General features: G+C 45.7%; 1 protein-coding gene across 2 annotated transcripts in view; it reads right to left on the minus strand.

Moving 5' to 3' along the window:
- The window catches only part of GADL1 (glutamate decarboxylase like 1), a 604,742-nt gene that overhangs the window by 339,331 nt on the left and 249,170 nt on the right, over positions 1-16,241 (minus strand). For both annotated transcript variants that reach the window (XM_063922280.1, XM_063922281.1), the window contains exon 4: positions 13,141-13,231. In XM_063922280.1, the coding sequence (XP_063778350.1) occupies positions 13,141-13,231 (91 nt within the window). The remainder of the gene's footprint in view (positions 1-13,140; positions 13,232-16,241) is intronic.

Genomic DNA, 16,241 nt, shown 5'->3' on the forward strand with positions numbered 1-16,241 from the left:
GCACTTGGGAAATGTAATGAAAGCATTAGATCATGTGTAGAAGCTATGCTGAAGTACTGTAAAAATGAACTAGGGATAAATTATATTAATGCCGTTGGTAGAAGAAATTGTACCTTGAAATTCTGTGAAATATTAAGCAGCCAGTATACATGTATAGATAAATATAAAGCACTAATGTTTCAGATCCATTCATATGCCTGCTGTAGGACACATGCCTTTCTAGAGTCATTGTTGCAAGCATGCTTTCTCATTAACGGACATTGTGATACGTTTCAGTAACTTTTTAGGTAACCCCTGCCCCCTTTGCTCGTACATTACAAATTTGTAACCCTGCTGAACAAAATGATTGCAAATGGTTGGCCTCATGAAGGTCATTCATTATATTATTGGGCCTAGTATGCGTGGAACTTTAATCATTATTAACTCTGTGGTGACAGTTATGGAGATTCTCATAAAATAAATGTGACCTTAATCACTTTCACACTGTGGTCATATTAGATGTGTTCTCATTTATTGCTACTTGCTACATGCATTCTCTTAGTCAGAAGATAGTACTGTAAGTGAAAAGATCATTCAGAAATAGGATAGTCAAAGAGGGAACTGTGCTGAAGGAACAGCTGACCGGCCCAAAAAAGAAAGGCTGGGGCAGAGTGCTTATTATTGTGAACACAGGGGACCCTGGGATCATCTGGGAGACTGGGACACCAACTGTCGGCACTTCAGTGAGGCAAACGGAGTTAGATACAATCCTCCCTGTCCCAGTGAGCAGATACAATTTCAAGTTACAGTGGGAAGCAAGCGAGAACCCAGTTAGTTTTATAACATAGGGGCTGATTTCAAAATGAGTTTTATCATATGTAACGAGTTTTAAAACTTGTTGCCTAAGATAAATTGTGCTCCTGTCAATCATCTCCCAACTGTCAACTATAAAACACATGACAGGAGCTCATTGGCTGGAGCACCATTTATCATATGTGTGCCGTACGTATGGTGCTGCAAATCACTTTTGGCCCCTTAATAAATAAAATATAATAATGATATTAATATGTATCTTACACAACGAGTATGGCTAGTAACTGTCAATGCAGGTGCAGTGTGACAGTTGATCCTCCGACTCCCTACTCTTCTGCTGCAGCTCTGCATGGCCCCCACTGGTAAATATCAGCCTGTTCCTTCTGATCAGTGCAGTTTTTGGCACTAGGAGACATCCTGAGCAAAGTTGCTTAAATTAAAATTTCAACGGAGACACTCTACCGCATAGTCTGTGGCCACCATGTAGAACTCCATAGCCCTGACGAAGTTCAAAACTAGGCAAAAACCTAATCCTGGTTAAACTACAGCACCATGCCATATTTGGTGGAGCTAGGTACAATACTCTGGCTGTGCATAAAAGACAAACACAAAAACACATTCTCACTTATTAGGGATTAGCGGGTTCGGTTCTCAGAGAACCGTACCGTACCGAACTTCACCATTCGAGTCCGGTTCCGAGCCAGGCTCGGGTTTTCCCGTCTGACTCGGAAACCAGAACGAGGCAAAACGTCATCATCCCGCTGTCGGATTCTCACGGGGTTTGGATTCCATATAAGGAGCCGCCCGTCCCCGCCATTTTTACTCCGGCATTGGAGAGTGTAGAGAGTGGCCATGTCTCCATTCTCTCAGTGTCCGTGTCTTGTGCTGAATCTGTCCAGTCACAGTGCTTGTGTCCTCTGCTGCCATATGTCCAGTGCTGTACAGTGGCCCTGTGTTGTGCTGCATCATTTCAGTGGTGGTGTGTTGTGCTGCATCAGTCACAGTGGTGGTGTCCTCTGCTGCCATATGTCCAGTGCTGCTGTATAGTAAGCCCCTTACAGTGTTGCTGTGTTGTCCTGCATCAGACTAGTGGTAGTGTTCTGGGCATCAGTCATTCCAGTGACCAGGCAGTCACAGTAGTATACGCTGCTGCTATATGTCCACTGCTGCAGTATAATAATAATAAGTCCCTTACAGTGTTGTTGTGTTGTGCTGCATCAGACCAGTGGTAGTGTCGTGGTCATCTGTCATTCCAGTGACCAAGCAGTCACAGTGGTATACGCTGCTGCTATATGTCCACTGCTGCAGTATAATAATAATAACAACAACAACAGCAAGTCCCTTACAGTGTTGCTGTGTTGTATTGCATCAGACCAGTGGTAGTGTCGTGGCCATCAGTCATTCCAGTAACCAGGCAGTCACAGTGGTATACGCTACTGCTATATGTTCACTGCTGCTGTATAATAATAATAATAATAATAATAATAATAATAATAACAACAACAAGTCCCTTACAGTGTTGCTGTGTTGTATTGCATCAGACCAGTGGTAGTGTCGTGGCCATCAGTCATTCCAGTAACCAGGCAGTCACAGTGGTATACGCTACTGCTATATGTTCACTGCTGCTGTATTATAATAATAATAATAATAATAATAATAACAACAACAAGTCCCTTACAGTGTTGCTGTGTTGTCCTGCATCAGACCAGTGGTAGTGTCCTGTGAATCAGGCATCAGACATTCCTGTGCCGCATGTTGTGTTATATAACTCCAGAAAAATAATGGAGAACGAAAAACAAAAATTTAAAGGCTAAAATAGGGAAAGATCAAGAACCACTTCCTCCTAGTGCTGAAGCTGCTGCCACTAGCCATGACATAAATGATGAAATGCCATCGTCGTCTGCCAAGGCAGATGCCCAATGAGATAGTAGAGGGCATGTAAAATCCAAAAAGTCATAATTCAGTAAAAAGACCCAAATAAGAAATTTAAATGGTGTGACCGGACGGTCTCATCCCCAGTACACAGATTGGATGTTCAGGTCACACGGTACCTGGCCACATAGGGGATTCCCGATAACCGTCAGTAACCGCCTGTTACTGACTCCACCCACTGCGCTGTGGGTGGGTTTATGCTGCCACCACCAAACTCCTAACTTGCCGTGGCGTTTGGAACCACGGTTCTGCTCTGTATGTGCCGACACACTGCCTTACCACACCTGTGTGGTATGGACGAATCCCCACTAGTCCTCTACCGGTAGCTGGCGGAAGGCGGAACTTGGAGACGTTGGGGTGCTCCTGGGACAGCCGGAGAACGGGGCTATGTTTTGCATAGGCCTGAAGGTCACAAGATGAAGCGTCGTCTTTAGGCAGAAGATCTTTATTTGTCCAAATACAGCCTTCAAAAAGGCTCAGCAGTACAGCAAGATGTTCACAGCAGAAAGTTGTTGGTATAATACACTCTGGAGGCACGCAGGCCTCCTTTTTATGTAAATTTTCCACACAGTACCACAGGGGGTCATGTACCCCGAGTAATTTCCATCCAATCAGGAAATCTTACAAAATACAAATAAATAAATAAAACAATTTCCTACTTCCTGGCACAAACAAAGTTTTGTATAATTTAAACTCCAATTCCTACCACCTGGGAGTTTACACTTCGCCATTGATAAATTTATCACAAAGCTTCAAACTACAAATGTTTCTGTCTCATTCACATCTCCATGCAAACCCAGTGTTTGGGATTACAACAGGAAAGGCTGCAACACAACAAACAGTCTTCCTTCCACCTTCGTTTGCATTTCAAAGATGTTTGGCCGCCAAGAGGCCGGCTAATTGACACTTACTTGTACATAGCAAGTCTGGAGCTAGGACAATTACCATACGACTTCCTATGCAAAAGTGTCTCACAAGCTATTTTCAAGGCCTTTTTAGAAACAAAATACCTTATACTTTCCTCATAAGTGCCGTTTCCATCAGTTCATCATTCTCCAACTGCGCACTGCGAAGCGATATAACATATGACACATTACTAAACATATTTTAAATACCCGGTGCCTAGCACCCACAATACATTTAAAGATGACGACTAGCGCCGGTGCACAGTTTAAAAGTGGCGCCAAGCACCCATTGTCCTCCTAATGGTGCCGGGCACTAGGGGTTAACCCCTTCAGTGCTGCGGCCGCCATTACACGTGTGGCTGGTTAGTCTCTCCGGCCACACTCCCCCCCCAATTCTAGTGGGAAAACCAGCGAGTCATGTCCCAACGATATGGCTCCTGGTCCCGCAGTCTGTTGGGTTGATGGGGACGCTACCTGGGGGGCGTAGGCTCCGGCCTAGACAGTTCATCCATAGTGCAGTGGGCCTCTCTTCGTGGGTGCACAATGTTCAAATAGTCCACCTGAAGTCCAAGGCTCCACCACAAAAGTCTGTCCAATTTCCCCAAGGTAGGTTGCAGCCACCTAACAGGTGGGAGGTAAGTCACCACGGTGGGGGGCCAGTTACACACAAGTGCCACTCAGGGTGTCCCAATTGTGGCATACCCCACCTCCCCCCATAGCAGTATTCTGCTCAAACAGGCCACAGGGTGCTCCTGCCCATATGGCTCTTTCTGGATCATTTCTGCTCCCAGTCTGTGCTGTGGCGCAGTAGTTCGTAAAACACAGTCCTGGTCAAGAATGTGCGCCATCAGCACTGGAGCGGTTACCAGAGCCTCCTTCAATGACTGGAATGCCAACTCGCAAGCGGGTGCAAAGTCCACTGACTTGGGAATGCCCTTCCTAGCCATCTCTGTAAAGGGGTTCACTACAGGACTAAAGTCAATGACAATGTGTCTGTAGGGCCTTACAGGTTCTAAGGTCAGTACCTGTCTGGGTGATGTGGGCCGGGGACAGTCTCTGGTCGCCTCTGCTTTGGGCCTACCCCTGTCCTCCCACATGATGCCCCAGGCACTGCACCTCCGTCATTCCTATTTGGCAACTGTCTGCCCGAACTGTCAGACCTGCACTGCAATCCTCTTCTGTCGACCTATAACTCGGGAAACCTACCCTGTCTCCTAGGCCTACTCTTTCCTCCTCGTCCGCTACCTGTGCCACAGTGATGGCGGCAAGACCACCAGCCTCTGGATCCTGTGTGGCATCCACTACAGGGAGGCTGCGTGTCTTCCCCGATCTACTGCGCACAGGCAGGGGACCTGCTATGTCCACAGCAACTTGCTGTAAAGGTTCTCCTATGGGCAGAGGCCCAGAAACAACACAACCACTGGACTGCCCCAGCTGCCAACGCATGGCATCAGCCTTACAGTTGGTCTGGGCGTCATCCGACATTCCAGACCAGGGTAAGCTCTGTGACAGGCACTTCAGGTTACGGTCTGTCTCCGGGTTACTGTCCAAAGGGGTTTCGCTGGCAACCAACACCGGTTGCACAGGAAAGTTCCCTTGGGGGACCAGTTGGACACGTTCCCTATCTGGTCTATCCCCTCCCACTTTCCTGTCTACCCTGTACCTTAACCCTTCCCGCCAGGTCAAACTTCCTGCCCCAACCCTGTCAAGGCCGCTGCCAGAGTGGCGCCTCATGCCTTTCAGGGATGGGTCAGAGAGTTGAGCCTCCCTAAACTCCTGCCTGCGGCCCTCAATCTCTCCTAAATTGGGACACACTACAGGGAAATCTAGGTGGGGACTACTAGGGTCAGTCTGGTTGGGTTCAGTCATGGAAAAGTCAGTGTGGTTTCTCATACTCACCGCCGGAGTTGGCAAACCACTTGGGTCAGGAGCATTATTGGGCACCTTCACAGGATCAAACGAGCTGGACCCAACATCCTCTGCGTTGCTAGGGGACGTAGGCATACCAGAGGCAAAAGGCATGCGGGGTCGATGTGCTGATCTAGCCGCTGTAATCTTTTCCTCTGGGCTGGTTGATGCTGTGGTTGGCTGTGCTGGCAGTTGTCTAGCAGCTGTAGTCTTTTCCTCTGAGCTGGGCTGTGCTGGAGTAGCTGATGTCAATGGTGGTTGTGGAACTTGACTCCGGGGAATGGTGCCAGCAAACGTGGTGACGATCCCACCACCCAGATAATTTCCTAGGACCACATCAGTTGGAAGACCATCCATGATGGCAACTTCTCGCAACTCTGGTCCAGCTCCCCAGTCCAGTTAGACTCTTGCCATGGGAACCTCTTTCTCCATTCCATCTGCCAGGGTGACCTTGGCAGTGCGACCCTGCAATACTGCAGCAGGAGCTATAAGGTGGGGGCTCACCATAGTGATTGAGGCCCGAGAGTCTCTTAGGTTAGGCCTTCCCCCTGCAGGGGTCCCACGTGGACCGGCTGCAGGTGCCTCCACATGTTGTGTAGGGGCTGTTTGGCCATGCAAGTGACTCTCTCCGTAGAGTGCACCTGTTTCCCGCCACACTCCATCGGACTGACTGCAGGGGGAACAGTCTCTGTAGGCTCATCTCCACTCGTCAAACAAGCGAGCCGGGCTCAAGCACTCGGATTTGGGGCGTGAGTCTGGGGTGCTTGGGATGCAGGACAGTTCATCCTCAGATGTCCGATTTTCCCACAGCCGTAGCACTTCTTCTCCAGTCGTGGCACCGATGATCTCTGATCACTTGCTGGGACACTGCGGTGCGGTTGCTGGCCAAGAGCACCCGGGTTGGAAGATGCTTGCTTTGGGGGGCGATGAGCTGAAGAGGGGTGTCCCCCTGATGGTACAGTCTTTTGGAGCTGGCTGCTTGTTGGGAGCGCTTCTGCCCGTGTGGCTGAATTGCCACATACTTGTTGGCTAACTGGGCAGCCATCTTTAAGCTCGGTGACTCCCGGTCTAGCACCCACTCCTTCACTTCTTGGGCGCACCTGTGGTAGAACTGCTCCCTGCAGATCAGGTTGATCAGTGCGTCCCATGTAGTGGCTTCAGAATCCTTCACCCACTTAACCACGTACTGCCGCAGCTGGGTGGCGAACTGCTCATGGGTGCTGCTAGGATTCTTGGGCAAGTCTCTGAACTTCTTCCTGTACGACTCTGGAGTGATGAAGAATCGCTGGAGGAGGGCCTTCGTGACTTCGTCGTAATCCCCACAGTCCTCCGTTGCCACTCCTCGATAGGCCTCCAAGGCCTCTCCATACACAGTGGGCACAAGGTGTCTCACCCACTCCGACTTGAGTAAAACATGTCGTTTACAAGTCCTTTCAAAAACTTGTAAATGTCCATCAATGTCCCCATCACTGTCTGCAAACTTGGCAAACTGAATGCGTCCCGATCTGTGTACAACAGCTGTCGACTCCCGGGGTACCACGGCCTGTGGTGCCCGCTCTGCATGCCACATCCGAATGACAAGCATGCGTTCTTGCTCCGTTGCCCTTTCCCCCAATTCCGCTAGCTGATCTGCTAGGTTATTCATGCTGCCCCCCCCGGGACGTTGGGATCCTGGCCCTGCTAGGGAGTGCTGGGAAACATGACTGTTGATAGAGGGGGCAGGGCTTGTGGGTCTCACCGGTTCCATACGAAGGTCCACTGGTGGGCCGTCCTCTCCGATGCTGACGCTGTCAGTGCTTTCCACCTCCGCCCGGCGGTACTCCTCCAAGTTCATGAGCGCTGCCCTCATGACGCTCTTGGACGCGTTGTAAGGGATCTACACACCTTTCTGCCGACACACGTTCTCCAGATCATCCTTGGACATTCCGCTGAAGTCCGCTATCTTGTGCGTTCTCCTGCGCTGCAGTTACTCCTCTCCTGAGTAACTCGGCTTCTCCAATCGGGTGACGGAAAAGCCTCCTGGGATTATCCCACAGCTGCCACCAATTTCTGTGACCGGACGGTCTCGTCCCCAGTACACAGATTGGATGTTCAGGTCACACGGTACATGGCCACATAGGGGATTCCCGCTTACCGTCAGTAACTGCCTGTTACTGACTCCACCCACTGCGCTGTGGGTGGGTTTATGCTGCCACCACCAAACTCCTAACCTGCTGTGGCGTTTGGAACCACAGTTCTGCTCTGTATGTGCCGACACACTTCCTTACCACACCTGTGTGGTATGGACGAATCCCCACTAGTCCTCTACCGGTAGCTGGCGGAAGGCGGAACTTGGAGACGTTGGGGTGCTCCTGGGACAGCCGGAGAACGGGGCTATGTTTTGCATAGGCCTGCAGGTCAGAATATGAAGTGTCGTCTTTAGGCAGAAGATCTTTATTTGCCCAAATACAGCCTTCAAAAAGGCTCAGCAGTACAGCAAGATGTTCACAGCAGAAAGTAGTTGGTATAATACACCCTGGAGGCACGCAGGCCTCCTTTTTATGTCAAATTTCCACACAGTACCACAGGGGGTCATGTCCCCCCTGAGTAATTTCCATCCAATCAGGAAATCTTACAAAATACAAATAAATAAATAAAACAATTTCCTCCTTCCTGGCACACACAAAGTTTTGTATAATTTAAAATCCAATTCCTACCATCTGGGAGCTTACACTTCGCCATTGATAAATTTATCACATAGATTCAAAATACAAATGTTTCTGTCTCATTCACATTTCCATGCAAACCCAGTGTTTGGGATTACAACAGGAAAGGCTGCAACACAACAAACAGTCTTCCTTCCACCTTCGTTTGCATTTCAAAGATGTTTGGCCACCAAGAGGCCGGCTAATTGACACTTACTTGTACATAGCAAGTCTGGAACTAGGACAATTACCATACAACTTCCTATGCAAAAAGCGTCTCACATACTATTTTCAAGGCCATTTTAGAAACAAAATACCTTGTACTTTCCTCATAAGTGCCATGTCCATCAGTTCATCATTCTCCAACTGCGCACTGCGCAGCGATATAACATATGACACATTATTAAACATATTTTAAATACCCGGTGCCTAGCACCCACAAAACATTTAAAGATGGCGACTAGCGCCAGTGCACAGTTTAAAAGTGGCGCCAAGCGCCCATTGTCCTCCTAATGGCACCGGGCACTAGGGGTTAACCCCTTCAGTGCTGCGGCCGCCATTACACATATGGCTGGTTAGTCTCTCCGGCCACAAATGGTCTGAGGAGAAACGGAAACTTGCCAATATGCCATTTACGACACAGAGTGGCAAGGAATGGCTGAGGCCCTGGCCCTGTTCATAACTAGTGTTTCAGCTTCACATGATGATGGAAGCCCTCATAACTGAGGCCTTGACACTTATGTTGGTGTTAGCCGTGTGTCCGGTATCCGCCATTAGTGCAGTGGGATTTAGACAATTGATGGAGGTATTGTGTCCCCGGTACCAAATCCCACCTAGATTCTACTTCACTAGGCAGGCGATACCAAGATTTTGCCATTTAATTCCAGTGATTTGGATGTATAATTCCAGTGATTCTGCCATTTAATTCCAGTATTTCTGTCATTTAATTCCAGTAATTCTGCCATTTAATTCAAGAGATTTGGACGTATAATTCCAGTGATTTTGCCGTATAATTCCAGTGTTTTTGCCATTTAATTCCAGTGATTTGGACGTATAATTCTAGTGATTTGGACGTATAATCCCACTAAATTTGCCATTTAATTTCAGTGATTTGGATGTATAATTCCAGTGATTTGGACGTATAATTCCAGTGGTAATTGTTTGTGTCGCTTGGCTTAGTCATACAGCTACCTCATTGCACCTCTTCGACATCTTTGCATGAGGTGCTGTTTGAGGCCTAGTTTTTGAAAAGTGCCATCCTGTCTGACACTGCAGTGCCTCTCCTAGAAGGACCAGGTGTTTGTGCCGTACACTTGTGTCGCTTAGCTTGGCCATCCAGCTACCTAATTGTACCTCTTTTTCGTCTTTGCATCATGTGCTGTTTGGGGACTAGTTTTTGAATAGTGCCATCTTGTCTGCAACTGCAGTGCCACTCCTAGATGGGCCAGGTGTTTGTGCCGCACACTTGTGTCGCTTAGCTTGGTCATACAGCCACCTCAGTGCAACTTTTAGGCATAAAAACAATATTGTGAGGTGTGAGGTGTTCTGAATAGACTTGAAATGAGTGTAAATGAATGTTATTGAGGATAATAATACCGTAAGAGCAAAATTATCTTCAAATTCTGTGATTTTAGCTGTTTTTAAGGTTTTTTTCAAAAATCATCCAGATCCAAAACCAAAGCTAAAACATGAAAGGGTGGTTTTGGCAAAATCAAGCCAAAACCAAAACAAGAAAGTGGAATTAGAACCAAAACCAAAACACAACAAAGTGCCAGCCGCACATCTCTACTTATTATATAGATTATCCATCATACTGTACAATGGACTATTGGATGCTACCTACCACACAATGGGCAATTTATTAAACACTACCCTTCATACAAAGGGTAATTTATTATACACTACCTGTCATAAAATTAGATCTTCATTATACACTACCCACCATACAATGATCTCTTTAATATACATTATCCACTTTGCAATGGACAATTTATTATGCACTACCCATTTTATAATAAACTCTGTATTATACATTACCCACTGTACAATGGGCAATGTAATGTGCACTACCCACCATACAATGGGTTTTTTATTATATTCCACCCACCATACTGGCATGATTATGTTATGGATCGATTACAACATATTTGACCATGTCACCATTTGTGTTATAAATGTATTTATTAATTACCAAGCATGGTGACCTGCCGAGGAACGTTTTTGTGTAAGGTCTAGCTACAGGCTTAATTGTTTGTCTAAAGCTGAGTAAATACATATAGTAGGGAGGTAAGTGACATCATCTGTGCAAAACATAAGATTCAACCTCAGTTGAAGCATTATAAATCATCAGCTTATGCTCCTGCATCGGCAATGGATACACACATATACAATTGTAGGTCATCCACCCGATATCGGGAGAAAGGACTGACATTCATATAGGTGTGTACCCAGCTTAAGAAAGTGCCAGATGTAGGGAGTTGCTCACAGATCCGGTGACAGATAGCAGTTTATGGGTGGTCACAAAGTTTTGTATTGTGACTCTGGTTTGGAATATTGATGCTCACTTGACAAGTCAATCTAATCCCCAACTTCCTTTAATATCTGTGAAACATCACAGATCATGACCCAAGACCAAAAAATAAAAGGACCATAAAACCAAATTGGCATCTTCACAAGACATTGAGAAGAGGGACTGTGTGACAGCTCAAAAATAGCCTGTCCCACTCTGAAACGGTGTACAATTCATGGAAGCCTTTCTGACATGGGGAATTGTGTCTACCTGCAGAAGGATTTTTGTAAGTGAGGCTGTTTTTAGTTCATAAGAAAATTATTTGCCTACAACTATCTTTGTATGTCCTTTTAATTAATTAGTTTAGTAAATAAATCAAGAATTTTGAGTATCTGATATTCAACTTCATTAAATAAGATTGGTGACTATGATTCTTGTGAGATACATTATGTCTGTGTATTCAGCCAATCCATGCTACATATATGTGTTACAGGTTATTTTTTGGGTAATGACAAAAGGGACTGAATTGTAGTCCTAGGAAGAGCTTAAGTCTTCCTATTCGGGCGGGTTGCAATGGAGGCCGTGTTGGATGCCGGCTGAACGCTGACTTTGTTTTTTAAAGGGGCAATCACTTACAAGGCATGGTTTTGCCTGGTAAGTGATTGCTCCTTTTAAAAAATTTGGCCAGCATCCTGCACTTCTGGTGAACTTGGACTCCATTTCATCCAAGCACTGGAGTGAGTTGCTCCTGAAAAACACTTAAGTGGTTGGTGGCAGTTATATTTGGAAAATGAATAGTGAGTGGGAGAGATACTGTGTAGTGTAGTCATTTCTGTAAACAGACCTTGGACGGGATGTAATGAAGTCCAAGTTCGTCAGCCATGTGGGATGCCAGCTGAACTTGGGTGTTTTTTGGAGTTCGGCCTGCATCCCTCATGGCCGCCGAACTTGGACTTCCTTTAATTCTCTTTAATTATTCTGTGTGATTTATTATACTCTAACACTACCCAACAAATGGACTCTTCATTATACACTACCCATTATGCAATGGGCATTATTAAAACTACCCTACAAAAATGTGATTTAAATGGTACACCACACAGCAGAGAAAGATGGTTATAATTAAAAGAAAATTGATTTTGTAATGTAAGTGACCCTTTAGCTAATATTCCGTAATGATTCAGCCAACTTGGGATCCATCAATAGTCACTGGAGTAAACAGTTTGATCCTTCTATGCTAGCCTTCCAATACTGTACAAACAGAAACTCTTAATTATTAAACACAATCATCCTGAGCTACCTAATTGTACTTAAGCCCAACTTACTCTGTCTACAGATTACTCTATTGCCCTCCTTACTACATGCAGAAGCAATTACAGCCTCCCAAATACACACACCACCTGACTGATTAGAGCTACATAAAACCCTATTATAGCTACAGTATCACCAGTCTAACCTTCCAATCGTCCTAACTACCTTACTGTAGCCCCACTGCATATTGGTGAAAGAAAACCATGGAGTCAACTGTACTCTATTTCATTAATTATTCTCAAGGAAAGATTTCTTTCAGGTCTATGGGCCTAATTCAGACCTGATCACAGCAGCAACATTTTTCTCTAATGGGCAAAACTATGTGCAGTGCAGGTGGGGTAGATATAACATGTGCAGAGAGAGTTAGATTTGGGTTGGGTGTGTTCAAACTGAAATCTAAATTACAGTGTAAACATAAAGCAGCCAGTATTTACCCTGCACAGAAACCAAATAACCCACCCAAATGTAACTCTCTGCACATGTATGATTTGCCCTACCTGAAGCGCACATGGGGGGTAATTCAGATCTGATCGCCGCTGTGCATTTTTGCACAGCAGGCGATCAGGTCTTAACTGTGCATGTACCGCAATGCGTACGTGTGCCGGACAACAACAGGCATCGTCGGTCAGCGACGGGATGGTGCGAAAAATCCGATCGCACAGGAGTTCGATTGGTGATTGACAGGAAGAGGCCGTTTCTGGGTGGCAACTGAGCATTTACAGGTAGTGCCTGGAAAAACGCAGGCGTGCCCAAGCATTTTCAGGGAGGGTGTCTGATGTCAGCTCCGGCCCCGATCAGCCTGTTCTGATCGCACTGGAGGAGTTAAGTCCCGGGTTGCGCACAGACTGCACAAAGTGGATTTTCGCAGCTCAGCATACACAATACAAATGCGATCGCACACTTGCATGGCAAATATACAGTACACTCCCCCTAGAGGCAGCGACTATCTGATCACAGGACAGCAAAATTAGCAGCCCAGCGATCAGATCTGAATTACCCCATGATTTTGCCCATTAAAGAAAGATTCTGCTGCTGCGATCAGGTCTGAATTAGGCCCTATGTAATCATTTAATAAACTAATAACTGTAATGTTACTTACACACTTGGGTTTAACGCTTCTGTAATAAAACGTGCTGCTAAAGAGTAATGATCCATTCCAGCATACAACTGATTGAAGAATCTTGGATGACCTTTAAAAATAGATTGATATTATTAGTATTACATTAAATCAAATAAATAAAAAGCATTTGTATTTGTTCATATTAAGGAAACAGATTACTGGTTGTTGTGCAAAATTATGCATTTCATCATGTAAAACCTACTGCATATTGTATATATAGTTTACACACTGGAAGAAATTTTTTTTAGTCTTTCAGTGAAAACTATCATGAAAATCAGCATTGCTATTTTTCCCCTCTGAAATTTCAAAGCCAACAAAAAAGTTTTATGTTGAAATATTGTTATTTTATTCATTATGATTTAACTGTAAAGCACATTTAAACCTGAACGCATTAAAGGTTTACTGTATTTACAGTAAGAAATAAGGAGATAAAGGGGTATATTCAATTGAAGTCGGATCCATTCCGACATTCATTTGTTGGAATAGATCCGACCTGGCCTATTCAATGGACATCTCAATTCGACTTTTACAAAAGTCGAATTGAAATGCGGGGGGGAGACAGGGGAGAGCCGCGAGCAGACGGAGGAGAGCAGCGCTACAGCAATGGCTATATAGCCGCTGATGTAGCGCTGCTCTCCCCCGTCTGCCCGCGGCTCTCCCCCGTCCCTCCTGTCTCACAGCCGCCGCTCCGTCCCCCCTGTCACAGCCGCCGCTCCGTCCCCCCTTTCATAGCCGCCGCTGCTCCCCATCTCCCCCTCTCTCACAGCCGCCGCTCACGGCACCGTCCACCCGGCTCCAGCAAGCGAGGTCTCACTTGATGGAGCCGGGTGGACGCTGCTGTGAGCGACAGCTGTCCTCCAGCGCTGCTCACCCCATCCCCGCCTCGGCTCTACCCATCTCCGGTGCTGCTGTCCCCATCTCATTTGACTTTTTTTAAAGTCGAATTGATATGGTCGAACGTGGATCGGCAGCTATTCCGCCGATCCACGTGCTTTTCGACAAATCGAATTCATCAACTTGTCGAAAAATTTTAGGTTATATTGAATAGGTTAAATCACGATTCGACGTTAAAAAGTCGAAAACTGCTGTCTTTTCAACAGACTGCAGCTTTCGACTTCAATTGAATATACCCCAAAGTAAATCTCCAATCTTACCTTCCCAACCCAGTCATACTAGCACAGATTGTTTTGGTTCTAAATATTCATCGTGTTTGGTTATGACAAAACCACCCTCAAATGTTTTGGTTTCAGATATGGATTTCTTTAAAATTGATAAAAACAGCTAAAATCATGAAATTTCCTGTTTTTGTTCCTACAGTATTATTAACATAAATACCATTAATTTTCAGTCAATTTTGACTACCTCACAGCTTACAATATTGTTTTCACCAATATTGGTCGAAGGTTGCTGTGAGCTTGCTGACTAAACTAAGCAGCGGCACAAACACACGGCAGTTTCTAAGAATATAGCAAATCTATGAAAGATAGTGACACAGCTGTGGCAGACAGGATAGCAGATTAATAAACTACTGTATATGACCCATAGGCATTTCTATCATGGGTGCAATTTGTGCGATGTCCAGGGGGACCCCTAACCACTCCCATATTGTTTTAATACTAACCTTTCCAGAGTCACTCCTAAAATGGCCGCTGCGCATGCGCAGTAGATAATTAGTCTCTGGACCATGGCAAGTACCATCTTTCCGGAGTCCTGCTCATGCACAGAGGACTCCGGCACAGTGCTGGAGCCTACTGTGTCATGGAGAGGAGGGGGCCCACCCGGAGTCTGCACAAGGGCCCTCTCCTCTCTTAAAACGCCCCTTATATGACCCTATACAATTTTTCATTAATCAAGAACTAAAGCATAAAATGAAAAGCCTAGTAGATATTAGATAATATAATATTTTACCAATACTAACACACTCGCTATTAACTACAAAAAAAATAGCTCCTCCAAAATCTGTAACCAACTTTGGACCTCTAAGCCTGGTCTGATTTTGGAAAATAGAGAAAAAACGGTCTGGGTTCCTCCCTATTGTACTATAATAACCAGCACAAGGCTGAACCAGCTGTAAGCTGACGCTATAGCAGGCAAACACACAGCATGGGATCAACCTCCCATAACTACATCCAGCCTCAAAATGATCAACCTTGGGCTGGAATTCCTCAAAAAGATGGGACCCCAAATATAATATGGGGTCCTCCCTCCCTAGATGCAATTCCCCACACCTCTGGTGGCGGTGGGTGTGGGGAAAGTGTTATTGGAAGTTTTAATATGGTTCTTTACAGCACCCTCTTAATATCCAGGTATGCTGGCACTTGTTCCACAAATGCCGGCATGCCTGGACACACTTGCTGGGACCTGTATTCTGCATATAAAGAACAATATTATTTTCTATTTTTTAGCGATGTGCGGCGGGCACTTTTCGTGTTTTGGTTTTGGATCCGGATGACTTAAAAAAAACAAAACATAAAAACCGCTAAAATCACAGGATTTGGGGGTAATTTTGCTCCTACTGTATTATTAACCTCAATAACATTTATTTCCACTCATTTACAGTCTATTCTGAACACCTCACACTATTGTTTTTAGGCCTAAAAGTTGCACCGAGGTGGCTGTATGACCAAGCTAAGCGACACAAGTGTGCGACACAAACACCTGGACCATCTAGGAGTGGCACTGCAGTGTCAGACAGGATATTACTATTCAAAAACTAGGCCCCAAACAGCACCTTAAGCAAAGATGTAGAAGAGGTGCAATGAGGTAGCTGTATGACTAAGCCAAGCGACACAAACAATGGCCCATCTAGGAGTGGCACTGCAGTGGCAGACAGGAGGGCAGATATAAAAAAAAGGCCCCAAACAGCACATGATGCAAAGAAGAAAAAAAGGTGCACCGAGGTTGCTGTATGACTAAGCTAAGCGACACAACCACCTGGCACATCTAGTAGTGTCATGCAGTGGCTGAATGTCGAGAGTGGGCCGCAATTGTTCGGTCCACTGACAGCATCTCCAGCACACCCCTGTAATTTTTACAAAATTCTGCAATTGGTGGACTTATACGGCAGTACCCCAGGACTA

This window comes from Pseudophryne corroboree, chromosome 5, assembly GCF_028390025.1.
Source record: "Pseudophryne corroboree isolate aPseCor3 chromosome 5, aPseCor3.hap2, whole genome shotgun sequence".
Classification (NCBI taxonomy): domain Eukaryota; kingdom Metazoa; phylum Chordata; class Amphibia; order Anura; family Myobatrachidae; genus Pseudophryne; species Pseudophryne corroboree.